The sequence below is a fragment of the Paramormyrops kingsleyae genome, chromosome 11 (genome assembly GCF_048594095.1).
Source record: "Paramormyrops kingsleyae isolate MSU_618 chromosome 11, PKINGS_0.4, whole genome shotgun sequence".
NCBI classification, from domain to species: Eukaryota; Metazoa; Chordata; class Actinopteri; order Osteoglossiformes; family Mormyridae; genus Paramormyrops; species Paramormyrops kingsleyae.
Genome location: NC_132807.1, coordinates 11,906,502 through 11,932,653, shown reverse-complemented (window position 1 = coordinate 11,932,653; position 26,152 = coordinate 11,906,502). Strand labels below are relative to the sequence as shown.

General features: G+C 42.2%; 1 protein-coding gene across 6 annotated transcripts in view; it reads left to right on the top strand.

The window, feature by feature from the left end:
* The window catches only part of LOC111840271 (oxysterol-binding protein-related protein 5-like), a 30,772-nt gene extending 5,127 nt beyond the window's left edge, over nt 1-25,645 (top strand). For 2 of the 6 annotated variants that reach the window (XM_023804930.2, XM_023804924.2), the window contains 22 exons: nt 4,621-4,690; nt 13,745-13,898; nt 14,826-14,899; nt 15,604-15,675; nt 15,929-16,030; nt 16,162-16,365; nt 16,505-16,589; nt 16,797-16,956; nt 18,902-19,091; nt 19,489-19,673; nt 20,087-20,168; nt 20,763-20,861; nt 21,158-21,254; nt 21,342-21,440; nt 21,630-21,727; nt 21,813-21,899; nt 22,103-22,239; nt 22,448-22,627; nt 22,923-23,052; nt 23,240-23,339; nt 23,451-23,553; nt 23,959-25,645. In XM_023804930.2, coding sequence (XP_023660698.2) covers nt 4,682-4,690; nt 13,745-13,898; nt 14,826-14,899; nt 15,604-15,675; nt 15,929-16,030; nt 16,162-16,365; nt 16,505-16,589; nt 16,797-16,956; nt 18,902-19,091; nt 19,489-19,673; nt 20,087-20,168; nt 20,763-20,861; nt 21,158-21,254; nt 21,342-21,440; nt 21,630-21,727; nt 21,813-21,899; nt 22,103-22,239; nt 22,448-22,627; nt 22,923-23,052; nt 23,240-23,339; nt 23,451-23,553; nt 23,959-24,094 — 2,583 coding nt within the window. In that variant the 5' untranslated portion in view covers nt 4,621-4,681 and the 3' untranslated portion in view covers nt 24,095-25,645. Of the gene's footprint in view, nt 1-4,620; nt 4,691-13,744; nt 13,899-14,825; nt 14,900-15,603; nt 15,676-15,928; nt 16,031-16,161; nt 16,366-16,504; nt 16,590-16,796; nt 16,957-18,901; nt 19,092-19,488; nt 19,674-20,086; nt 20,169-20,762; nt 20,862-21,157; nt 21,255-21,341; nt 21,441-21,629; nt 21,728-21,812; nt 21,900-22,102; nt 22,240-22,447; nt 22,672-22,922; nt 23,053-23,239; nt 23,340-23,450; nt 23,554-23,958 lie in introns of those variants that run through there. The other 4 variants (XM_072718049.1, XM_072718050.1, XM_023804937.2 and 1 more) reach the window with 4 other exon arrangements.
* The last annotated feature ends 507 nt before the right edge of the window (nt 25,646-26,152 follow it).

Genomic DNA, 26,152 nt, shown 5'->3' with positions numbered 1-26,152 from the left:
TATTCCAAATTGAGGAAAACAGTTAATTCCTTCTTGTGTTTTGTAACTAAAATATGTGTTATTGAAAATTGAAAATCTGTTAAAGTTATACAGTTTGGATTGAATTTACTATTGTGTTGCTTTTTGTTCAGCGTATAAAATAGAATATAAATGCCTCACTATTACAGTCATTTCACCACCAAGCGATGTTCAGTATAATGTGTTTCTGCTTTGTGTCTTTGGACTGGCCCCAAGCTGGCATTTCTGATGATGTGTGGATGGATGAATAGATCAACGACTGAATCGCAGTCAATATTTAGCTAATGCGTTTGATTTGACTGAGGTGGATATTACACCAAAGCTCACTCACAGCTGCTTAATTAAGAACTAGGATGAAACAGAAACCAGCATGGCATTAGGAGTGTGTTTGCTTAGCCCAGCTATGATGGCATTGGATTGAGATTGAAGTGGTGCTGTCTAGTTTTGAACATCAAAGTTTCAGTCTGTGTAGGGTGGAGGAAAAGAAAGGGTCTATTCACAAGACCAGGTTCACTTGGAGTCAAGAGAAGCAGTTATAGTAATAGAGAGAATCAGAGTTCTTAGACGTGATATCTGGTGAATCCAGAGACATAATCTCGGGTAGCAGAATGTATAGGGTAAATGTATTTCAGTTTATATACATAAATGCAATACATGATATATTTTTATATTCTCAATTTAGGAGACACCCTGTATTTATGTGTAGTTCTAATACAGTCCTCATTATAACAATAGGAACATAAGATGTCCTTGGCATTATTTTCATTTCTAAGTCAGGAATATTTTTTTACTGGGCGCCCCGAACGCCGTGTTAGCCATCAGTAATCTCTGTAATCGTAGTCCGCATCTGACGCATGAGAAGCCGAACGAACTTGTGGGTGCGGGGTACCGTGTCCGCGGCAGCCCTGGCGGCAGAAGCGGCTCTTAGTGTTCCGCGGTGTCCGATTACCGAACTAGACACCCGGGGCACATGAGTCCCACGGCATTTTGCAGATCGGCAGTTTCCACCCGAAGAAGTGCGAAGGACGGATCTGAACCTCCCGTTCAGACTGTGTTTTGTTTTATTATACGGGAAATGATTTTGTGAGTCAAAACCAGGATGTCAGTGGGGATCACTGCGAAACTGATTTCAAAGCTGTCACGCTATATTTATATACTTATTTTATATTGGCTGGTGGCTGTTAAAATAAAAACACTAACAGTTAAATGATCGCTCAGAAGGTAACACCATAGCCTCACACCTACACTCCATCTCTGTGCTGGATAATCGTTTATGGAAGATTGACGGATGGATTGATTTAGTGATTATCTTAAACAATTAAGTGCCTTCCAGTTTTCAGAGGAGAGACAGACCTGTCAATGCCACCTCATTAAAATCCTGAAATTCTGGATGTTTATACACTACACTTGAAAATACTCCCTCGATAGGGGACTTTGGTATTTTTGAATGCATATAGGCCTACTTGTTAATGCTTAACATGTATTATGCTGTTAGTGAAGTAAATGACTCCAAGCTTTCTGCATTTGAAGCCCTTGACTTCTCTGTCAAGGAGACAAGCTCTTTCAAGAAAAGCCTCATTTGGACCCCAAAGGCTATGTATTAATGTCCTAGCATCTATTTTAACAGAAACCCCCCTAATTCAAGACTGAACCATTGAAATTAAGCTTACCATTGTCATTCCACTGTAGTAAGCCACTGAATAAAGTAATGTTGTTGAAATTGAGCTTTCCACTTTGCTGTTAGATCATTTTCAATTCTACTAGTTACTAGTTTAGTTATGACATAACTCATTTGTTTAGTTTTTTTAATCATAGAATTGCTTTAAGATACTGGAAAGCTAAGCAACTGAACTCAAGCTGTGATTTGAATACATAGCCTTCAAAGAATATATGTGTCATGTCCTGCACACTTGACCCTCCTGTCACCTCCCTCATATGGACCTGATGAGTCACGCCCGATGCTTATTGTCCCTTGTTAGTCCTAGTATATAAGTCCCGGTTTGTCTTGTCATGATCTTTAACGTCATTCCTCTTATGAGCCTGTGTCCTTCCCTACACTAGCCTTCTCGTTTTGATCCCTCTCAATCTGGTTTATTTCCAGTCTCTGTTCTTTGAGTTCAGTAAACCCCCTTTTTGTTTCACCACAATGCCTGCTCTCATTTGTTCCCCAGGTCTTCACCGTGTGCTTCTGAAATCCTTGGTTGTTTAGTGATACAGAGAAGGTCTCATTAAAGGCCTTTCCCACTTTAAAGCGACATATTCTACAGGTATGTCCATTACTAAAACTAAGAATTTTTATTTTTTTTCTTTTGCTGGTTTGCTGGGGAACATTAAGAGAGACCTGGCCCAACCTGCACTTTGTCGACAGACCCAGTTTGGCTCACAGCCAGCACCAGGACATGTGTCAGACAGAAAACCAGTGCTTTTCATCGCTCCTCTTGTGCTTCAGAGATAAGACATCAGATTCAGCTGGAATATAATGCCATCTGATAACTGTGCCACTGATTCACAACATCAGTCCAGAATTATTTGCTCTGGATGTGGGCTGTAGCTTTGTAGTCATGTCTTTTTAGCTGCTGTGGCTATTCCTTGATAGACATTTCCTCGTCAGGGAGATCTTAATTATCAGTTTTTACATAAATAAGAAGCAGTTGGCTCAGCATTTTAGAATTGCTTGTCAACTCCTCATCATTCAAGACACTGAACCTGTCTTTCTTGCCCTAGGGTTGTGGAATATTACCCCTATTGTCCATATTTTATAACCTGTACTTGCTGTACAGGTTGCCGTTGACTACCATGAATACCACGATGGGTTCCGACTGACTGGTTGTAAGTCAGTTTGGTCATAAATCGGCCCTTTATTATGTAAAAATTATCATATGTATAATATACTGTATGATAAAAATTAGATCATCTTTAAGTCGTAATGTTTGGTATTTTTTACCCTATTTATCACGATTTTCTTCTGCTGCCAGCAGTTGGGGTGGAAACTATCATACACTCACGCTGGGCAACACTCGTGCGTAAACTCATGTTTATGTTTTGTGCTTACGCAATCTTACTCTTGTAAATAAAGGAACTTATTTCCAAAGTGCTCTGCAGTTTGTTGTAGATTGCAGATGTTTCAGGTTTTATGCTTGCTGGAAAAATGTAGTGATTGCTGAAAAAATGTAGTCTCTTTTTTGTAGTCTTAGAAAGCTACTTCCGCTGATGAATTGAATTTGATATGACTGCTTCTTCTACATGGATAGAGCTATTGTGTGCTCTTCTGCCCTTTGTATAAAATGTGAAGCCATGTTTCGGTCAGCTGAGCTGTTTAATGGTCATGCTTAATAAAGCCAGTTATATAGAACCTACCGCCTTGTGTGAGTTTATCTTGCTTAGAAACAAAAGCTATGGGCTGCAGGCACGCGAAGGGCTGTTTTGGAAGCAGGAATTCTATACAGTGGTTGGCCCTGATCAGTTTTGTGCTTGGCCACTGGTTGCTTTCCCTGAGAATAAAAGAAAGTCCATCCATCCATTATCAGCTTGCGATGGTCATTCGAGTTGGTTTATCTGGTCATACCAGCATGACCAGCTTGAAAGGCTGGCCACACCAGCTTGACCAGCTGGTGACCCACCCAGTTAAACCAACAAAGAGCACTAAGAGCTGGGAAATGACCATCTACTGTAAGACCATCTTAGAGCACCTTAGACCAGCTAAAACCAGCTACCAGCTATCTTTTCAGCAGGGTGGGTCTTAAATTATATCGCGCTTTCTTCGAGCATTTGGCACACTAATATCGAGAAAAAATATTTTGTGATAATTGTAATTATCGTTTTATCCCCCTTTGAGATATTGAACCTTTGAGACCAGCTGTCATAATATCTCTTTTATTCTAAGACAATCAATGAAGCAGTTATAGAGGGCTTTTGCTAGTGCCTTTTAAGTGGTGCAATATGTTACCAAATTCTCATGTAAAAGAAAAAAAAAAAATAATGAAAAAAGTAGGACAGGAAAAAAAAGTAGGGCGGGATATAGAAAGTGTTTTTGGAATCTCATAGTGTTCACTTAAAGTAACCATTTACATATTATACACCTATCCATCATCACAGCCATATGCAGTAAAGGGTGTTGGCACATAATCACACAAGAATACCGAAAACTTTGTATTGTATATAATACTGTTCTGTTCATGACTGATGCTAAGAAGCAACATGAGACTGGCGAAGTAGATCGATGGAACTTTCTGGGAAATTGAGAGGTCTGTGGTGTTGCAGTGGAAGCATCAGATGAGGCTTGTGTTTACTGGCCAGTCTACATTCCAGTCCTCACCTGTGGACTTGACCTGTGAATACTGAGCATAAAGAACATGGGTTTGAGTACAAGCTAAGCTTACCCTCCGTGGCAGGGTGAAGTATTCTAGAGGGACCTCGAAATAAAGCCATTGGTTCTTTGGTTTGAAGGGGTCGGCTGAGGTAAGGATGCCACCAGGCCAGCTGCTCTGGGGGGTGCTCTGGGGGGTGCTCGGGCTCTTCCCATTGAGACAGCCAGGACTCACTGGTGCTATTAGGGTATGACTTATAGCTTCCATGAACAGTGTTCTCTCTCTTTCACGTCAGATTAAACATGACTCGGTGGAGGGGCAGACAGATGTGAAGACCCCATGGGAGAGGGGATGACATGGAGGAGGTGAGGTTCTGTCAACCTGAAACAGCCGCTTTTAAAAAGGAATCAGATATAACCAAAAATGTACACTTAAGTGTAAAAACAGCCATCTAACAACTTACTAAATGAAGTCCCTCAGACATAGAAATAAATATCTTCTATGTGAAAAGGCATTGTAAATAATATTGGATAATGCTGTACCATTCATAATGCATTCATAGGAAATTCTGTCCACCTTCATAATGCATTCATTGGTAAAAACAAGCATTGTAACTGCATAATCATATAATGTTTGATATTAAAGCTGTTAAATTATTGTGGCACCGGGCATCACAATGGCAAATAATGAGAAGACTTATTTACAGGGACAAACCATTGAGTCCTTAACAGGACTAACACAGGCACTAGACAAGCATTGGAACCAACCACATACAGACACACAGGGAGGTCAGACGCCGGACAGTAACGCTCACACATGGTGGGTAATTTATACATGCTAAAGACATAAGGATTGGACAAGGTTTACGCAAAACACGGGCAAACACACACTCGACAGTCGGGAGCGAGTGTGAACAATAACAGTACAACAAGGGTTATTTACAGTACACAGACAGGGGCTATTTACAGTTGCCCGCAAGCATGCTGGGATATGCTAATCCTGCCGGCGTTAAGATGTTAAGGTATACAGGCGCTCCTCTACTAACGAACTTTCAACTTACGAACTTTCAGACATATGAACAAAGAGGAATATAAGTTCAAATTGTGTTAATTGGGCTCCCATTTCTGAAACATCAATTTTTTTTTTCTGCGCGCCAATTCTTCCTAGTACATCTTCTGGCCATTACTCCCACCGCACAGCAGCGTAGCGTGCATACTACCAGCATCCTAAGTCTTAGTACTTGCGTATACCATTAAAATGATGTTGAATAACGACTTACGAACATTTCAAGTTGGGCTGTTCGGAAAGTATCTCGTTCGTAAGTAGAGAAGCTGTACTTGCATGCTACTTATGAATGCATTATAAATGCATTATGAAGGGGCACTGAATGCTCTATAAATGCATTATGTAGGTGCAGATAATGTAAAATGTTACCTAATACCTAATTACAATACACAATGCACAGAAGAATATGAATACATAGGTGATTTACTAATTGATACATTACGTTTATGCTTTACATTATAGTATACATTATACTGCATTATATTTATAGAATCTCTGTGCCTAAACAATTTTGCACTTGCTTAGTATTGTTAGCTGTGTCTTTGATTGCAGAAAGCATGGAAGCCCAGTCTTCATTGTTTTGCTGCAATGGAAAATTTTGTCAAGGGTTTGAGCATGTATGATGATGTAGGGTAACTGGTGTGGAGCTTCAGCTGGCCCACAAGAACAATATAACATTGAAATATTATCCCTGTTCAGTCTCACTGACATATAGAGTTATTAAAAAAACATCATTTAACGAGTGTCAAACGATCCAGCACAATAAATATCAATAGGGTGGTGCTATAGAGCTTATGCCGTTCATTCTTGATCCACAGATGTTGTGACATTCGCATTCATGCACAGCGTCTCTATGGTAACATCTGTCTCACTGACTCTGCCATGTGCGCATAAGAGTGTGAAACCTTTTAGCCAAACTGAACTCTCAGAAGCAGTAGTAGACTCTGGTTGGGGGGAAATGACTCTGCACCCTCCTGCTTGCAGGTCCTCAGGTAACAATCCACTGGCCCTTACTTTTTCCCCCTCATTTGGTTCCTAGTATAAATGATCCTTTTTCTCAGTACAGGACCTCTGAGAAGAGTGACGTGAAATGTTAATAACTTGCTACATAATTAATGGAGACAATTCATCAGCCTTCACCTTGGCTATCATAAGTCTACACATGATGTTAAACACTGTTTTACCATTCCAAGCATGGAAGGATCGAATTTCTGCAGTCACTCCTCGCTACCTGGGTGTTGAACTTTGTCTGTGGGCATTTTTTTTCCACAACAGATGTACGTGAGATACGTATTTGAGAGGCCTGGTCATTTCTTGGTCATTTCTTGAGCAAGGATAAAAAGACCCTCTGTCAAGTATGTTTTGGCAAATGTCATTGGATTTTGGTTGTATACACATATGTTGTGAGTAGCAGTGTGTCTCAAAGCTTTGTGACACTTTCTGTTTAGCACACTATCTGCAAATATAAGCTAGGCTCTAGAAAAGTGCATTTTAGACTCTTTCCAGCAGGTATATCATGACCTTTTGCAATAAAACAAAACATTGCTTTTGTTTATATCATGACCCTGTGCTTGATAAGCATCGTGGAAAATGGATGGATGAATGGCTGTATGTTTTTACCTAGAATATTGGGTAGCACATTGTTTGGATAGTACTGTATTTGTAGCACTTCAACAACTTAGCTGAGAATCAGCTATTTCATTGTGTCTGTAGATGTTTAACAGACTATACAATATATAGAGTATATGTAATGATTCATGAACATACCTACATGTTCTTAGAATAAGAAGAAAGTAGAGAAATCCTGATATATTTCTAAAATTGTTTGAAATTTTGTATGTTTATGTTTAAACACTCAAATATTTCAGTTTTAATGTCACCTTTCTGTACAAGCTATTGTTTAGCAATATTATATGGAATTCATTTTCACACTACAATTAAAAATGTTTTTTAGGTCACTGACAAGCTGTAGAAAACTTTGTTTGAAGTTGGTTTTTGTTTGGAGTCTTGAATAAATCAAATAAGAGACTGCACTGTTGTCTCGGGGTCTGGGGATCCAGGATCCACCATGGGGCCGTGAGTGTGGAGTTTGCACATTCTCCCCATATTGTTGTGGGGTTTCCACCCACAGTCCAAAAAGATGCTAAGATGAATTGGAGTTACCAGATTGTTACTGGTGTGTGTTCCCTGCGATGGGTTGGCACCCCATCCTGGGTTATTCCCTGCCTTATACCCGTAGCTTCCGGGATAGACTCTGGATCCCTATAACGCTGTACAGGACAAGTGGGTATACTGTAGAAAATGGATGGATGGATAAACCAATCAAGAGAAATTATTCAAGTGGGAGCATGTTATCACTTATTAGGTGCTTTATAAGTATGTTAATAATAGTCAGCACAATTAATGGTTAAAATCAGGGACTAGTGAGCTGAAGTTTTCTGATGCAACAAACACCGGTGTCATATCCCGGTAGGATACAAAACATTAGACCATAAAAATAGGTGCCTTTGGGTAGAAGGGTCAGCTGTGTAACTGACTATTATGTCAAGCAACAGTAAAAGCTTGGCATAGTAAGAAACTGATACATTAAATTCCTTCCCACTGAGTGCAGAGATTAAGCTGTCAAGGCAGCTGGACAGCATGACCTCAGGATTTCCCTTGGGGTGGGGGGAGGGTGTCTCAAAACATTACCACCTGTTCTCTGCCAGCTCCGATTGTCAACCAGGTCTTACAGAAACACTCCCTGCCTTAGATGCTGAGAATCACACAACATTAATAAGCAGTGTCTACTACTGTTCTACTGGTTTATGTAAAACCATGAACCAGTACCTTTTCCCCTCTTCCACAGTACCTTTTTACAGTAACAGTCTCTGGAGACTTTTGAAGTATCTTTGTTATTCTGTGAGGTTTTGTTTTATGAAATGGACCTTGTTCAAGCTCAGTAAAACAGCCTCTCTCACACAATGGACCGGTTTTATTGTCGCACCATATTAATAGATTAGAGTATGGTGGTAAAAGTTTTTTATAACACCCATCCATCCATCCATCCATCCATTAACTTCCACTTATCCCGGGTTCGGGTCGCGGGGGTAGTAATACCCAGACCTCCCTCTCCCCAGCTACCTCTACCAGGGGATGCCGAGGCGTTCCCAGGCCAACTGAGAGATATAACCCCCCCAGCGCATCCTGGGTCTGTCCCATGTACCTCTTTTGGGCTGAGCCCCACCAGGCGCTCGCCAATGGGCCCCTCCCCCAGGCCAGGCTCCAGGGTGGGGCCCCGGTAACCCTAGTCCGGGCGAGGGAAACGAGACCTTGATAGAATTCTTTGTCATAAGGGTTTTTTTCGGATTGGTCTTTGTCTGGTCCCTCCCCAGGGATCTTTTTGCCTTTTTGCCCTACAATGTTACTGGCCTTGCGGATCAGTTTATTGTTGGCATCCGCTACGCTCAGCCTGCTGCCCCAGCATGCAACAGCGTAGAGTATGGCACTGGCCACAACAGACTCATAGAAAATCCTGAGCATTGTCTGGCAGATGTTAAAGAACCTCAGCCTCCTCAGAAAATAGAGGCGGCTCTGGCCCTTTTTGTACAGTGCCGTTGTGTTTTTAACCCAGTCCAGTTTATTGTGGATGTGTACTCCGAGGTATTTGTAGTCCTCCACTATGTCCACATCAACCCCCACGATTGAAACAGGGGTCACTGGTTTTCTGGACCTCCTAAAGTCCACAATTAATTCCTTTGTCTTTGTCATGTTCAGCTGCAGATGATTCTGCTTGCACCACGTAACAAAGGAATCCACCACAGCCCGGTCTCATCACCACCACAGCCCGGTACTCTGTCTCATCACCAAAACCAACCACTGCAGAATCATCAGAAAACCTCAGAAGATGGCAGGTTTCTGTGCAGTGGCTGAAGTCCGTGGCGTAGAGGGTGAATAGGAAGGGGGAGAGGACGGTCCCTTGTGGTGCCCCGGTGTTGCTGACCACCACATTAGACACACAGCGTTTAAGACGCACATATTGTGGTCTTTCTGTCAGGTAGTCCACAATCCAGGACACTAGAGAGGCATCCACTTGCATCGCTGTCAGCTTCTCACCAAGGAGAGTTGGCCTGATGGTGTTGAATGCACTGAAAAAGTCAAAGAACGTGATGGACACAGAGATTTAATCTGTGTTCTAAGCAACTAGCACAGTGTGTGCAGCAGTATTCAGTGGACTTGGGAGTCACAGGGATGACTAGGTATGACCTTGCCAGTCCCTTAAAGTCAGACAGCTGGCCTGGATATAAAACCTGGCACCTGACAGAGTCTCTGCTGCACAGGTACATGAGGGAGTCTCCGCTGCCCAGGTATATGAGGGAGTCTATACTGACCTGGCACCCGAGGGAGTCTCCACTGCCCAGGTATATGAGGGAGTCTATACTGACCTGGCACCCAAGGGAGTCTCCACTGCCCAGGTATATGAGGGAGTCTATACTGACCTGGCACCCGAGGGAGTCTCCACTGCCCAGGTATATGAGGGAGTCTATACTGACCTGGCACCCGAGGGAGTCTCCACTGCCCAGGTATATGAGGGAGTCTATACTGACCTGGCACCCGAGGGAGTCTCCACTGCTCTGGTACATGAGGGAGTCTATACTGCCCTGGCACCCGAGGGAGCCTCCACTGCTCTGGTACATGAGGGAGTCTATACTGACCTGGCACCCGAGGGAGTCTCAACTGCTCTGGTACATGAGGGAGTCTCCGCTGCCCAGGTATATGAGGGAGTCTATACTGACCTGGCACCCGAGGGAGTCTCCACTGCCCAGGTATATGAGGGAGTCTATACTGACCTGGCACCCGAGGGAGTCTCCACTGGCCAGGTATATGAGGGAGTCTATACTGACCTGGCACCCGAGGGAGTCTCCACTGCCCAGGTATATGAGGGAGTCTATACTGACCTGGCACCCGAGGGAGTCTCCACTGCCCAGGTATATGAGGGAGTCTATACTGACCTGGCACCCGAGGGAGTCTCCACTGCTCTGGTACATGAGGGAGTCTATACTGCCCTGGCACCCGAGGGAGCCTCCACTGCTCTGGTACATGAGGGAGTCTCCGCTGCCCAGGTATATGAGGGAGTCTAGACTGACCTGGCACCCGAGGGAGTCTCAGCTGCTCTGTTACATGAGGGAGTCTCCGCTGCCCAGGTATATGAGGGAGTCTATACTGACCTGGCACCCGAGGGAGCCTCCACTGCCCTGGTACATGAGGGAGTCTATACTGACCTGGCACCCGAGGGAGTCTCCACTGCCCTGGTACATGAGGGAGTCTATACTGACCTGGCACCTGAGGGAGTCTCCACTGCCCTGGTACATGAGGGAGTCTATACTGACCTGGCACCCGAGGGAGTCTCCACTGCCCAGGTATATCAGGGAGTCTATACTGACCTGGCACCCGAGGGAGTCTCCACTGCTCTGGTACATGAGGGAGTCTATACTGACCTGGCACCCGAGGGAGTCTCCACTGCTCTGGTACATGAGGGAGTCTATACTGACCTGGCACCCGAGGGAGTCTCCACTGCCCTGGTACCCTGCATCAACTAGCAGATGCCTCATGTACACCTGACCTTTATTTTTCCATCAGCAACATTGCAGTCGCTTCCTGGAGGGTGTTTGGGGGATGGTCAACTGGTTTGGTTGAGTTGTTAGGGTGATGCGAGGGGGGGGTGTGTGTGTGTGTACTGTCTTATTTATGCTGTTGTTTGTTAGGAGTACTTAAAAATGACTAGATGCCCTTATGCAGCTACCTGGCACATAATGAGTCCCTTCCTTTGTGGACCTTTGAGGGAATAGTCTGATTGGCAGATCTTTTCTCAGCAGCCTAAAATCTGGCTAGTTTCACTGCACTGCTGCTACACTTCACCACTCTTTTGGCAGGTAGCTAAGAGAGCTTGTGTAATGCTTGGCCTGCTACCAGGAACAGTATGAGAAAAGGTCCACAGTGTGAGCAGACTGACGCCAGGAAGCCATGGAGAAAGAGAGAAAGACACAGGGTCCTCTCTTCGCTACCGTCCATTTGAGGGATTTGTGTACCTGTACAGTAGATGTGTGCAAATCAGCATGATCACAAGAGATGAAGTCAAACTGAAGGAGAGACTTATGTGACGAAATAAAACCTGAGCTTTGGAAAGTAAACTATATACTGTAGATCCTACAGTACAATCAACCCTTTATCATATTTTTGTGGTTGCTTTTCGTCAGATTTAAAATTTTAAGCACCTTCTTTATGAAGGCATGTGGGCCAAGACCGTGCCTCAGGATTATACTGCCGTCTTGTAGGTTAGAGCAAATTCTCAGCTCAGCAAATCCGATTTCAATTCAGAGAATGCAAACATAATCAGTGCAATATTTGTTTCTCTTTGAAATCAAAATAGCTTTTTGTGCGGTGCATGGTGTAAGTGTCATCTTTATATTTTTCAGTTCAGTACTGACTAAACACACATGGCTCTATATTTAAACATAAATCAGTCAGCTGGAGACCAGGCCCAGTGCAGATGGGCCACATAGTTGTTCAGGTCAGGCCCGCAATGATCTGGTGGTTGGAGTTGGTAATGCTCCTTACTCATTTAGCTTCCCTGAATGTGTTACTGCTATTTCAAGCGTTCATTTGTGGCGACCCTTTAATTAATAATTCACCATCAGGCCCCACACAAGCAGCTCAGCAAGGGTTTGTCCTAAAATCGCTCTCTGAATAGAAAAGGGGAATTTGCCCATGGTGGTAAAAGGAACATTGTGTGGCCCCTCGATGGTACATCATACTAGTAAATGTTTATGCATTTGGATAGTCAGCATCCTTTCTTTCCACATGGTTACCTTGGCAACCAGTATACGTGGACTATAGCTCTGTGGTCACGCACAGCGGTTATTTAAGATGTGACACTTTGAAGGTCTGGTTTAAAAGGTGGATTCAATCCGCTCATCTCAGATTGTAGAGCAGCACAGCAGGCGCACACCCACGCAGAAATGGATCTATTTTTAAAGCAGTTCGATTAGAGGCTTAGAGATTTCAATCTAATGCTCTGACCCAGTATTACCATTTTAAGGTTTGAAAAGAGGAAGCACATTAACATAGTCACATATGTAGGGGCGACTATTTAAAGATGTGATGTGCACATGCTATACCCATGGCAACTCGGTCTAGATGACACTGTTAGGCTCTATTTGTGAAAGATGAGTGTTGCGATTCACATGATTAAATGAAGCAGGCTAACACTCAAAATCATGGGGAGGGGTAAGATCAGAAACGGAGGTACTGAACTGTCCTGAGTTTCTGACTACAATCATTTTGATGATTTTTTGCTTGCTACTTATCCTCCCACCGCTTATTAGAATAGTCTGCCCTTTTACATCAATGACAGTTTGCCAGGTCGCAGCGCATTTAACTGATTTGATTCTATTCTTTGCACTACGAAGACTTCATCGCTTGTTTGCCCTTGTATTCCTTCTGTTTTGCGGAACCCGAAGTGGAGCCTTCTTCCCTAGTGTTGGATACCTGTAGCTAAACTCGTACTGAATGGTTGGAGTGTAAATCATAAATTTATTAGCAGTTGTGACTATTGAACCATGGAGGATTCATCGCCACGCTAGCAGAAGAGGCCATAGAAGGAGTGGGGTGGGTGGGGGGGGGGTCACAACACAGCCACGACGGCCAGCCAGACCCGGCTCTCTCCCGGGCTTTTGACAGCACTCCCCCACCAAGGTGGAGAGGAGAGAAGGACCCTAACCAGTCACTCAGGCACCTTCTCCAAAACCAACCGCAGATGGGCAGCTACCGAATTGAAAGCTTGACCCCAAGGCTCTGCAAGAAATCTCCATCGCTGCCACAGACTACCAAGCACCGAGGACGACATGGCAGGACATCTCAGATTGCAGCTCTCTCCCTACCACACTCACACTCCCTACCTGCACAATAAATAAAGGCACCTCTCAGGAAACGAAACAGCTTCCTCCATCTCTGGGTTCTTCCTGCTCGTGACACAGTTGAGTTCAGTGTCAAGACAGAGACAGTGAGACTTTTAGGTAACTGTGGATGAGTTGCCAATCTGATGTTTCCTAGGAGTTAGTCTTACAACCTTAGGATAATTATTTTGAAGAGTGCATTATATTTACAATTAGTAGAAGAAATTAAATACAGTATCCATATGCATCAGTACAGCTACAGAGGTACTCTTTCATATCAACATGCTGATACAAAACAACCTTCTTTATTTAGGTGATTGTAACTCCCCAGTAGCCTTTGCTAAAATCGCAAGGCTAGTTAGCATGAGTTACCTGTGCTTCACACTGAAGTGACTAACTACATCCTGTGTGTTCCTCCAGAAGACGAGCACGTTCCCTAGGATGAAGGAGGCGGGAGTGCCGTGGCGGAGATTATCCATGTGCCCGCCTCCCACGCTGGGGCAGAAGATCGACCCCCGCTCACTCATACGAAACTTTTCCTATGGCGACAATGACGGCTACCCTCAGTGCACAGGTATGTGCCGGCAGACCTCTGCAAAGGTACTCGAATGCTAAAAATGGATCTAAAAAATATACACTGCTACTTAGTTACATGTTATTAACTTTTAACTGTGAATGGAATCCCATTATCTCTCTCAAGGAGTTCCCCCATGGTGCCCACAATAGAATCTAGGCTGCCCATGACCTTGTGCCGAATAAGTGGTTGGAAAATAGATGGATGGACTATTAATTATTAACGCTGCTCGTATGCCGTATTTGAAAGTCTATCCTGTGTGGTTAATAATGATAATGGGCAAAAGTACATACTACAATACAACTTTTTTCCACTACCTGTAGTTTTCCAGTAGTGCATCACTTGCATACAACATTTACTTACTTAGTGACAAACAAACCCTTTAAATGGTTAATGCAGATTTAATGTATGTTTAATGTTTTCGGCCAGCCGTGGTTTTGTATAATGTCCGCCTACGCCAACTGGGACGAGCACTGGGGAGAAATGCTGTTTATTTTTGCCGTTGCTTGAGGCATCCAGCGAGACACTAATCACTTCAATCACACTTCCCTTCTGACACACACAGCCTGTCAAGCTGCCCGGATCGACTACTGTGAGAGATGTTTAACCCTCCATGAGGAATTAGTAACTGCTTCTGTCGTTATAGATCAAGCAGGATTTCTGGCATGCAAATATATGCATCGAAAAAGACAAATGCCTGTACACAGTGATAGTTAAATCTAAATCTGCATGTCCTACTGGACACGTTGTGCTTTCTGCATGGAGATTTTAATGGCTGTCAAATAGTTTTCTGTTCCCTCTCTTTTTAAAATATGACTATAAACATAAGATCTTGTGCAAGGACTGTATAATAACTGATTGTGCTGTTTGTGCAGCTTTTGCACTTTTCATCTCACTTTCTGCTTTGATCTCTGTGTTTGATGGTAGGCAGTGAAATGGAGAGGAATGGGGGCACAGTCCTAAACGATGAGCCCAGCCCAAGCCCGTCCCCCACTAACAAGGCAAGTGGAGGCCTCCTGAGTTACCTTATGCTCGTCAGTGTTACCAAATTCACCACTAAAAGCCCCTTTCGTACTTGGTTTGGTTAGCATGCGTATAAAAGGAAGTTCCTCTAGAGGGCACTGTGTTATACACAGCTCACAGTGGAGTACATGGAAAAATCATAAAAGAAAATACATTTTACAGCACATGACGAATATAGAGCACTTTTATATAGATTAGCAGGCCTGACAATTGCTACAAATGATTAAAAATAAATCCCATGCCTAATCGCATGTCGAATTGTTATTTAAAACATATTTATATTTCATATAAATGTAATGAAACTTTAGCAATAAAAGTGGTATTCTTGTGAACAGAAAAAGTTATTGCAATATTAGCATTTAAAGAAAAAAATGACTTTATAATGGCATTCAATTTGGAACATAAGTCTCTAGATGCCCTTGTGATGTTCTGTGAGAAAAGCCAGATGGCAAGTACACAGATACACAAAGGGTCTCCACACCTGGCGAACCCCCCCCATCTTCCGTGTAAAGTGCCTGACATCATTCTGTTATTCTGATCAAGGGGAATGAATTTTTCACCCAAACCCCAACCAAAATATAAAATAAATGAAAGTTTTTGCAGAGCCTGGTTACTACAACTGTATTATAACAAATTCACTTTTTAGATGTTTTTGACCTGTGTAGTTTTCTGTCGTTGACAGTTGGAGCTGAAGTTTGAGAGTCAGGAAGCTCCATCTCCTTCTGAAAAGCTGCTGTGGAAAGACTTCCTCAAAGTTTGTAACTTTCATTCTTCTAATTTTTGCATGGCAGTGTTGTAAAATAGTGACATGCACATGCAATCACTGGGGGTGCATTAGAACAGTGTGAAACCTGGGTTTGTGACTATTGTGGAATCACCTCACACTACCACAGCACCACCTGGTGGCTGTCTGAGAGATAGAGGAATTATATTTTTTATTCAAAATGAATTATAAAAAAAATACAGTATCCCAACACCTGTTATTTTTTCTGTTTTTTCTGCTACAGGTTCAAAAGAAAAATTATCAACAGAAGAAAGCAGCAAAGGAAGTGTACAGTGCTCAGAAAGACTCCTCAGAAAGTGAAGCCATCATGTCTAACTGGCTGAAGGTATCTAGGGTGAAAATCAAAATGTGCTGTTTCCATTTCTAGCATCATACAACTACAAGACTCACAAGAGTGAGTAACCAGGGAAGTGCAGCATATCCATGTTTGCATGTTGAATCTCTGTTCCCCTGCAGATTCGTGGTACTCTGAAGGGCTGGACCAAGCTGTGGTGTGTTCTGAAACCTGGAGCTCTCTTGATATACAAGAGCCCCAAGGTGGACCATTGGGTGGGAACTATCCTACTTAATGCCTGCACACTCATGGAAAGGCCTTCGAAGAAGGATGGCTTCTGCTTCAAGCTCTACCACCCTCTAGACCGCTCCATCTGGGCTATGAAAGTGAGGCTTGGCCATATCCTTATTCAAAGCTGTTTCTCATCATGTTCTTGCTCCAATTTTATATTGTGTCGAATCTCATTATTCCGCTTTTTAATATAACACAGGATTTTATTTGTGTGTGTGCCTGTCGCTGCTCCAGGGTCCACAGGGGGAGAACGTAGGCTCCATCACACAACCCCTGCCCAGCAGCTACCTAATCTTCAGGGCCGCATCAGAGCCTGATGGTGAGTTCTTGGCAGTCTCCAAGTGTGCGTCACAACTATACCCGTTGCTAAGGTCAGGAATATGTGGATATTATGTTACCCTTCTTTCTTAAATCTGACTATAAACAGATATAATACAGAAAAGAGCATGTGTGTTAGAGTTTGTGCACCTGCAGTTTGTGGCTTCAGCTCAGCTTCCTCTGTCTCCTTCTCCTTCCTGTGCTCCAGGCCGCTGTTGGATGGGCGCTCTGGAGCTGGCCCTCAGCTCCTCCAACCTTGACAAGTTCAACTTCAAAGCTAGTCCAGATGGGGACATTGCCTGCTCCTCTGAGTCATCACACATCTTCAATCTCCTGCGGTCTCCCTCCACTGACCATGTGCTCTCCCAGTGAGTGTGTACAGTACTTCCTGCAACGTGAATGCTCCTCCACACATAATGCCAGGAACAAGGACATTCAAACATGGCATCACTGATGCAAAACTGTAATGAAAGTGCCTGAGATCAAAGCTCAGGACAAGCAAGCTTAATGATTCACCAATAAAAATGATGAATAACCAAAATGAAATCTATGAATCGGAGTCAAAACACAAGTCATGTCCCAAAACCAATCCAATATGTCAAGTCAGAAATCAACTGTTCAGAAATCAGTAGAAGTCAGTCATAAGTCAACAGTTCTGCAGTGAGCATGCTCAGTACCTGACAATGGGGTTACTTAAGAGAGGTCCTTAGTTTAATCAGGGGATGTTCTACAGGTGCATTTAGAACTATCCTGAAACGGGACGTGGTCTGGTCAGGAGGCAGGAGTTACAAAAGAATTGCTTAGTATGTACACTTGTGATCTGAAGTAAACTAAATCAGTCCCGGGTTTACCAAGACAAGACATTCTTATTCAAGGAATCACAGAGCACCGATGCTAGTCCATTACAAAAACAGCACACAAAGTCACCCACTAAGTGTAATCTAACAGAGACAAATTTCACTGTATTACATCTTAAAATTGTTAGAGAGAATTAGAGAACCAAGAAAACATGTTCATTTTCAGTCTGTACACTCTTGGCAATGAAATGCCTATGGTGTTTTCCTAAATTTTTTCCATAATATCCATTCATGACATGAGTATATTCTTTTTCGTGTAACATCTGCACTGAAATCAGGGTGGAATTTGTCAGCGTTAAGTTCAGAGGTTTGATGAAAATGATCAAATCAAATGCTTATAATATTCAATAATAATAGTATAGTTTTATTCTCTGGTTTTAAGTTATACTTTTCTCGCAAAGGGTTTTTATTTGCATGTTTTTGAAAAAATTGCCGGTGTAACAGAGACGGCATTTTCCATCTGCTTTCTATGTGAAGTTCTTCGCAGGCTGATATTCAGGGGTCATGTGACTCATAGAAAAGGAAGGAGTGAACAGTACTAAGCTGAAACAGGACGGCGATAGCAAATAAACAGGCTACTGATAGAAAGGTTAGGGGACATTAGGCAGAGGCAGGAGGCACTCAGTCTACATGATTCCCTAAGAGCAATGATCATTTCCCAGGAAATATGACGTGACCTGATCTGGGATTTGTAAATGCTCTCATTTCCCACATCTTAGGGAGCTGCCTTTACATAGGAGGTAAGACACCCACTGAGCACAGAGCGTGAGTTTACTAGGCAGCTTAGAGTGTGTGAACTACATGCAATTCTGTTGTTATTCTTGCATAAAATAGAAAAACACATTGACACTCCAAGGTTGTGCCATTGCCAGTGGAATAAATGACTACTGATGCTTTAAGGTTCTTTTCTGACAACTTAGTATCTCTGAAGTAGCAGGAATGTAGCTCATATTGTTAAAGGAAAAAAATGTCAGTCACATTTTTAACTACAGCATTTCATAACTTTTTTATGATCACATAAATCTGATGATGTTTGTCATATAATATTTATGAGGAAATATTTTGTGAGGTTTTTCGATAAAATCCTCCCTAGATATTCCCTAGACATTCATTCTACACATTCCAAGGGGACAGTGGCAGTGGTTGCTGTGGAAACAGGGACTGTGTCATTCTGAAATACCTCTCTTTTGATTTACTGTACAGCAACATTGGCTTCTGTCATGCCTTACATATATCTAAACCTGAAACGTGATGATGGGGTGTATAAAGCCAGTTTCTAAGGGAATTTTTCATTTTTATTGTGCTATAAATGACATTTATTGACATTGTTTTTATGCAGACATATGTTGTAAAGAATACCGAATACTGTACGAAGAATACTGAATAAGAATCAGTTTAGGATTATGTGGTTTTAAGCTGAACTGTGACTAACATACATGTCATGTTTTGGAAAAAGGTTGAGTGAATCCATGGAGCAAGACTGCAACTCAGACAAATCAGAGAAGGAGACTCATGATTCAGACAACGGGCTGATTGAAGACGGTGGCCGATTGACGGAAGAGAGCGACATGGATCAATCCGATGACCTTCTCCACGACATTCAGGCTACAGTTTATGTTGAAGAAGAACGAGAGGAGATGGCAGAGGTAAATTCAGGGTGCTGGGGAGTCACACGATAACATATACTTGTGCACATTTAATAATGATGAGATTATTACTGAGATTAACATACTGTAGCTGCTACTGTACATCTTCTTCACATATGCTTGGGTCATTCAAGTTGCTGAATTATTAGTCTCCCTGTGTTTTTTTGATGAAGGTTGCCACTAGCCTTTGAGAATTGTCTTGTCCAGGGGAGTTTTGAATGTGGATTATAACTGAACCAATAATGAAGATGTATGGATAAACATTTAATGAATATTATAATGATCACATTGTACATGGAATTAATAATGTATAACATATATAATAGTAGTTTCTGTATCAAAATATGTAACTTTTCATGGGGAATTCAGTGACAGACTTTGAATGTTCAACTCTCAGGAGGTAGAGATGTCCCAAGTGGAGACAGTCTCAGAAGAGAACAAAAGTTTGATCTGGACCTTACTGAAGCAGCTGCGTCCCGGGATGGACCTTTCCAAAGTAGTCCTGCCCACCTTCATCCTGGAACCACGCTCCTTCCTGGACAAGCTTTCCGACTATTACTACCACGCGGACTTCCTCTCACAGTAAACATGCTAGCAGCGGAGATATTTGAAGAAAACACCTGTATTGCCTTACTAGCTTATTAGCAGTGTGTGGCTCAGTGGGTTAGATCATAGCTCCAAAGCACATGGTTTTACTGTTGGGCCCTTGAGCAAGGCCCTTAACCCCCAATTGCTCTTGGAGACTGTCCCTGATCTCCCAATTGTATGTGACTTTGTATAATAGCGCCTGCTAAAAAAAATGTATAATACATAATTTGGCTTAATTAGAGTTTTTTTCTTTGTCCCCTTTGAATTATTTCTGTGACTTATCTCCTGAATCTTTTCTTCCAATCAGCCTTCATTAGACTTAATTAGCATGTTTGGTCAGATTTTGCAGAATAACAAGTGAATAAGGTGCTTTTACAGAATGGTCATTCTTTGTTCTGCGCTGGCAGGGCAGTGACAGCTGAGAGCCCTTACTGTCGGATAAAACACATCCTGCGATGGTACCTTTCTGGTTTTTACAAAAAGCCCAAGGTAAGCTCCAAACTCCAAAATCTCTCTTTTTATTGGAATCTTTGGATTTAACTTGAATTTCATAACTGTTCCTTTTCTTCATCTCACCTCCATTTTAATAGACCAATATGAAACAAGTAATCACAGAATTGTACTTAAATTGAGAAAAGAAAAAGGGAATGCTTCCCTGGATCAGAAAAATTTTACCAATCCTTATAAAAATTCAGGGTGCTCACCAGATTGGGGCTCTGAATGTCATTTGGGGAAAAAAAACAAGAAGCTGAGGCAACTCCCGCTGTAAGTTTAAAAAGCCTTTATTTGACACTGGCTACATGCCTATGTGTTTCGACTAGTGACTGTTCATGATGGCAGGCCAAACAGACACAGCGCATTTAACAGGTAGGCGGAGGGATGAGCAGTCACATCACCCCACCCTAATAGTCACATGATTTGATCCTCACTGCTGAAAAATAAGTATTCATGCTCATTTCATACTAATTTGAACTTTAATTTAAATTTAAACAATTTTATTTTGATGAACGTGTTGATGAATAGTTGAATAAAGACTGAGGAACTCCATTTTCTCTCCTGTGCCACGTCTCTGTCGCATTACAGGGAATGAAGAAGCCATATAATCCTATCCTCGGGGAGACGTTTCGCTGCTGCTGGCTACATCCCCAGGCCAGCAGCTGCACTTTTTACATAGCAGAACAGGTGAGCCAACCATTAGCACGTCGCAACCCGCAAACCATGGACCAGCCAATGAAGGTGTTTTCACTACAGTCACGTACCCAATCAAGATGCTAACATAATAGAAAAGCAATTCAGTCCACAGCACAACAAGATCGGCTTAAAATTTGTATGTTGACATATTTATGATATAGAGGTATAGTTAAGATATAGTTTGCATAGTATTTACATTTTACTGTGACCTCAATGTGTATGTCATATGTGTCTGACACTGCTCATGCACTGTTTGTTTACAGTCTGGCCCTTTTCCTCTGCCGTAGGTGTCACATCACCCACCAATCTCTGCCTTTTACGTAAATAATAGGAAAGATGGCTTCTGCATACATGGGAGCATTCTGGCCAAATCCAAGTTTTATGGTACGCATGCATACCACGTTCTCCCAGTTAACTGTCCTTCAGTTTTTTCCCCAATAAACACATCAGATCATTTTTGTTTCACTTAAGGCAACTCTTTATCTGCAATACTGGATGGGAATGCAAGAGTGATATTACTAACCAGAGATGAAGAATATGTTATTACAATGCCATATGCACACTGTAAAGGTAAACTGATATATTTATTAATCTCACAGTTTAAAATAATTTTCTCTCTGCTAATGCAGAAATGTTTCATGTTAAGACATTGATTAAAGGAATTAAGTTTTGTAGCCTTTTGTTGTAGTAAATATAATGTGCATAGCGTCATAATGAACAGTTATTCTAACAAAATGTATTTAATACTTGTATTCACAGGTATTTTGTATGGCACCATGACAATGGAACTTGGAGGAAAAGTCACAATTGACTGTAAAAAAACTAACTATGTAGTAGATCTTGAATTTAAACTTAAGGTATGGTTTAACCCTGGAATGGGTGTTAAGGTTTTTTGAGGGCCAAATAATTTATGTCCCAGAAAATGATGTCATCTTTTCGCAGCCTCTTCTGAGTAGTAGCACTGTAAACCAGATTTCAGGGAAGATCCTCATCGGCGAAGATGTGCTGGCCACTGTAGATGGGCACTGGGTAAGAGGCGATTGTCTTACATCTGCTTATGTGAAGGATGTAATGCTATCAAGTAGTTTTTTTTTTGTTTTATTATTCCACCACGGAACATGTAGTAAAAATTTGTGTGGGATTTTTTTTGTGTTTGTAATAATAACTTTTACTTTTGAGACTTGTTATGTTAGTAAACTGCGAAATGAATATTACAGTATTTGTATTTCCAGGACAGGGAGGTATTTCTCCGTGAGAAGAAGACTGGCCACCAGGAGGTGCTGTGGAACCCTAGTCTGGAAGTGCGGCACCAGAGACTACAGAGAAAAGTTGTGCCGCTGGACCTGCAGGGGGAGTTTGAGTCTCAGAGGTACATAGTTATACTGTAGAGTGGATACTTTTGAGTCACATTAAGCACAGGGACCTAGGTGCTTGACATGACCCTGCATCTAAGCTTTGTACTTCTTTGACTTTCCTTTGGCTTGTGTGTCTTATCCTTTGCCTGTATTGAATGGATAATTTTCTCACATAATGAATGTGGCCATTCAAACAGTTAAGGATTTATTGCTTCCATCCAGACTCTGGCAGCATGTCACCAGTGCCATCGTTAACCAGGATCAGGAGCTAGCCACACAGGAAAAGTTTGTCCTTGAGGAGGCCCAGAGGCAAGAGGCTAGACAGCGAGGCGACATCGCCTGGACTCCCCGACTCTTCACACTCGATCCCACCACCAACGAGTGGCGCTATAAGCATGCAGAGTATGTGCTTTTTTGGACATGGGGGGATCAAAGAATGCCTAGAGGTGAAGAGACCACCATATAATAGCTACAAATAAATAAAAATAGGTGCTGATGATATTCAATGTCTAGAGCTTCCTAAAAGTGGTTCAATGTGTCCCACCATTTTGCACAGAACAGCTAAAAACCAATGTTACACAGTAATAAAGAGATCTTGCTGTTATGAAAGACTCTTGTCCTAAATGTATTAGCAGCCAGTAAAGATGGGGATTCTGTTTTGTCTTGGTAACATATATGTGTGCCTCTCCCTCTCCAGCACTAATCCATGGGATGCTGATACCTGCCTTGCCCAGTTTGAGAAGGACAACGTGATCCAGACCAAGGAGCGGCAGCAAAGGCAGCAGAAGGAGTCGTCCTACGGTCAGAGCTGGGCTGTTCGGAAGGAGGTGGGATCTCCTCCCCAAGTTAGACAGCATTGCTTCATCCATAAACAGCAACATACTGTAGCTTCATTTCAACTGCTTTCCCTGTATTCTGAGAAGAACCTTCAGAAGAGTATTCTGTTTGAATTCCTGATGAGAAAGGACAGCAAGAAAGTAAGGTGTTATTGGCGTGAATGTGTCCACATGGCAGGCCCACACGCGTGACAAACGGAGGAAGCCCAACTACAGCCAGAACACGGAGAGCAGCACTTCCACACCTGAGCCCATGCTGGAATCCTCTGACAATGAAGGCATGCAAGCAGACTTCCCCAGATGGCCCATTCTCTAGTTGAAAGAAATCTGTGGGTTTTGTTGAATCTCATGTGTGCTTTTTTTCTACTTTTTCTGTTGTCATTATTCAGAATTCTTGACCCAGTGTGCCAGATGTAACAAGGAACTGAGGGACATGGCTCAAATTGAGGCCTACATAGCATCGATACAGAAAACACAGAAGGACATTCAGAGGTTGGTCACATATCTCCTGCTCCACCCAATGTAGCATCTGACAGTGCTTAGGGCAGGGAAGTACCAGCCCTCAAAAAGTCCTATGACTTGTTTTTAATCCTTATTAAATCTGGCCTGCTGATTGGTTCCAGGGAAAATATAAGACGGCAGCTTTTACTATTGTCGCCCCCTGATCAACAAAGTTCACTGTGGCCCTCCCCAACCCCGCCTGGCTGCAAGTTTTAGCAGATTATACTAGTATAGGTGGCCCACTTCAGCTGAAGACCTCTTAACTAGTGCACTCCGGGTTTCCTGAGTTTTAGACCTGTGGTTTATGGTATTTAATGGCATCAATCACAATGATTTGCTCTTTCAATGACATCAGCCTGTCATCTCCTCTATGCTGCATTTTTCCAATGACCCCAGGAATCTGCGAACCCTGAGACAGCAGATCCTTCACAGCGAGGACTCAGGGGAGAACATCGCCTTCAGTGGCCGCTACTTTGTGATCCTCTGTGTGCTGCTCCTGTTCCAGTTGTTCATCAACTATGTGTATACTTGAGAAAGAACAAGGCTTCTACGCTTCTTAGCAATCAGTATACCAGTGAGAAGACAGCACTGAGCACTTTGGAGACGGACCAGAGGAATAATGAAAGAAAATGAATTGTGACTGGAAAGATTTTATATTCCAAGATGGTGCATACAATCCCTGCGATCATGTTTTTGTGAGTGTGTGTTTTACACATATGTGACTTATTTTCGCTAAACATGAAGTCAAGACAAATACCAAAAATGTTAAATAGCAACAAGGACATAAAGGTCCAGCTGTGCAATTCATAGGTTATTTAGGAAACAGTATTTATCCTTTTTTAAGAGGGTATATTTAACTGCGAAGTCTTACATATTGTGGCATGGATTTCTTAACAAATACAAACAACATCTGTGATTAATGAAAGAACATGAATTAGTCCTGACAAAGCAAAAGTTTTTTTTTTATGATTATTTATTTATTTTTAACTGTAAGGGGATTTAACATCTGTACTGCTGGTATTTTTAAACAAATGAATTAATTAAAAAATTGACACAAATTTTAATTGAGTGGCAAAGAGCTGGAAAAATGTTTATTAAAGGAGAAAACTGCTTTTAGCGAGACGTTTATCTTTACTACATGGAGATGCTTAGTCCTGTATATACAGAAAAAAATTCTGCGATATATATATCTGTGTCTTTTTATTTATAAAAACAAATTTAATTAAAAATTTACTGGCAATAATTTTTTTTTAATTCCATGTTTCTGGCCCTTGGTCTTTCAAAAGTGTGCATTAATAGAAATGGTATCATATGACTCCTTCCAGTGTAGAGAACAGTATGTTTAAACAGTCATTTAAGCTTACTGTAAATGATTACATTAGATTAGAGGAAAACAACCAAATATTACCTCTAAATTGTAGGCTGTAGAGCAAGTTGCCTGCAACTTTTTAAAACTTTTGGCAGTCATTTATTCAGGAAATCTTATGAAAAAATGTAAAAAAGTTCATACAAACATTCTGTTCCAGGGATAGTCAGGCCACCTCTGCCCCATACCACTCTTGTATGTGGGCCAGTGTGTCACCCTACAGGTGACATACCATCATCATCATCATCATCGATACTGTCACCCGAAGGTCATTGGTTCAAGTCCGTTGGTTTGCATAGTGATGCATTGATGCATTAAGTCCAATTGCTCCAGAGGCGCTAGACGCTCGCTGATTCTGTAATCAGACCCTAAAATTTACTCTCACCTGTATTTATATCTATGTCTCATGGAGAGCAAGACTGGGTATATGAAAACTACCCAATTTCCCCATGTGGATGAATTAAGTATCTCTTTTATTTTTATTTTTATATATGAGCGATGACCAGTGGCCAAGCCCTGAGCAGGACCCAGGCTTGGAGCTGCTGGGGCAACTTCCTTGTCGTTGAGGCCCAGCTGACTAGCAGTTGCAATTATGGCTCCTCCGAACTGCAAAGCTGACCATAAAGATGCTGCTGTTTCATGTATCATCAGAGAATACTTGCTGCTTTGTTGGCTGTATGTCTCTCCAGTGCACACTATTAAAGTTGCTGAATCAAACTCTAGGTCTCCTGGTTCTTATCCATCTCAGAATCCAACTGCCTGCCTACCTAGTGATTTTAGTGTGAGAAAAGAAGTGGTTAACAATGAAATAACAGAAAAATTTAGGGGACATATCAATCAAGTGAACATGTAAGTCACCAAGCAAATTCTCTGGACTCATTTCTTCTCATCATGTTACCCATATTACCTCCATCAAGAAAATATCAAGGAATTTTTACATTTCCTTTTAAACATGAGTTATATACTTTGCAGTCTCTAACTGGCTGGACATTACTGGTTTGAAGGCTTCATGAAAAGAAATCCCAGCCTCAGAATGAGGAAGCCTGAAGCTCTTTCTGCAGCTAGAGCTGCATGTTTCGATCCCACAGTCGTTCAGCAGTGGTTTGCAAACTTTGAGGAGCTGTTGTGTGAACTAGAGATTCAGGATGTGCCAATTGTGATGAAACTGGGCTCCAGGATCATTTTATCTCGTCCAAGGTAATTTCTGAGGTAGGGACCCCATGT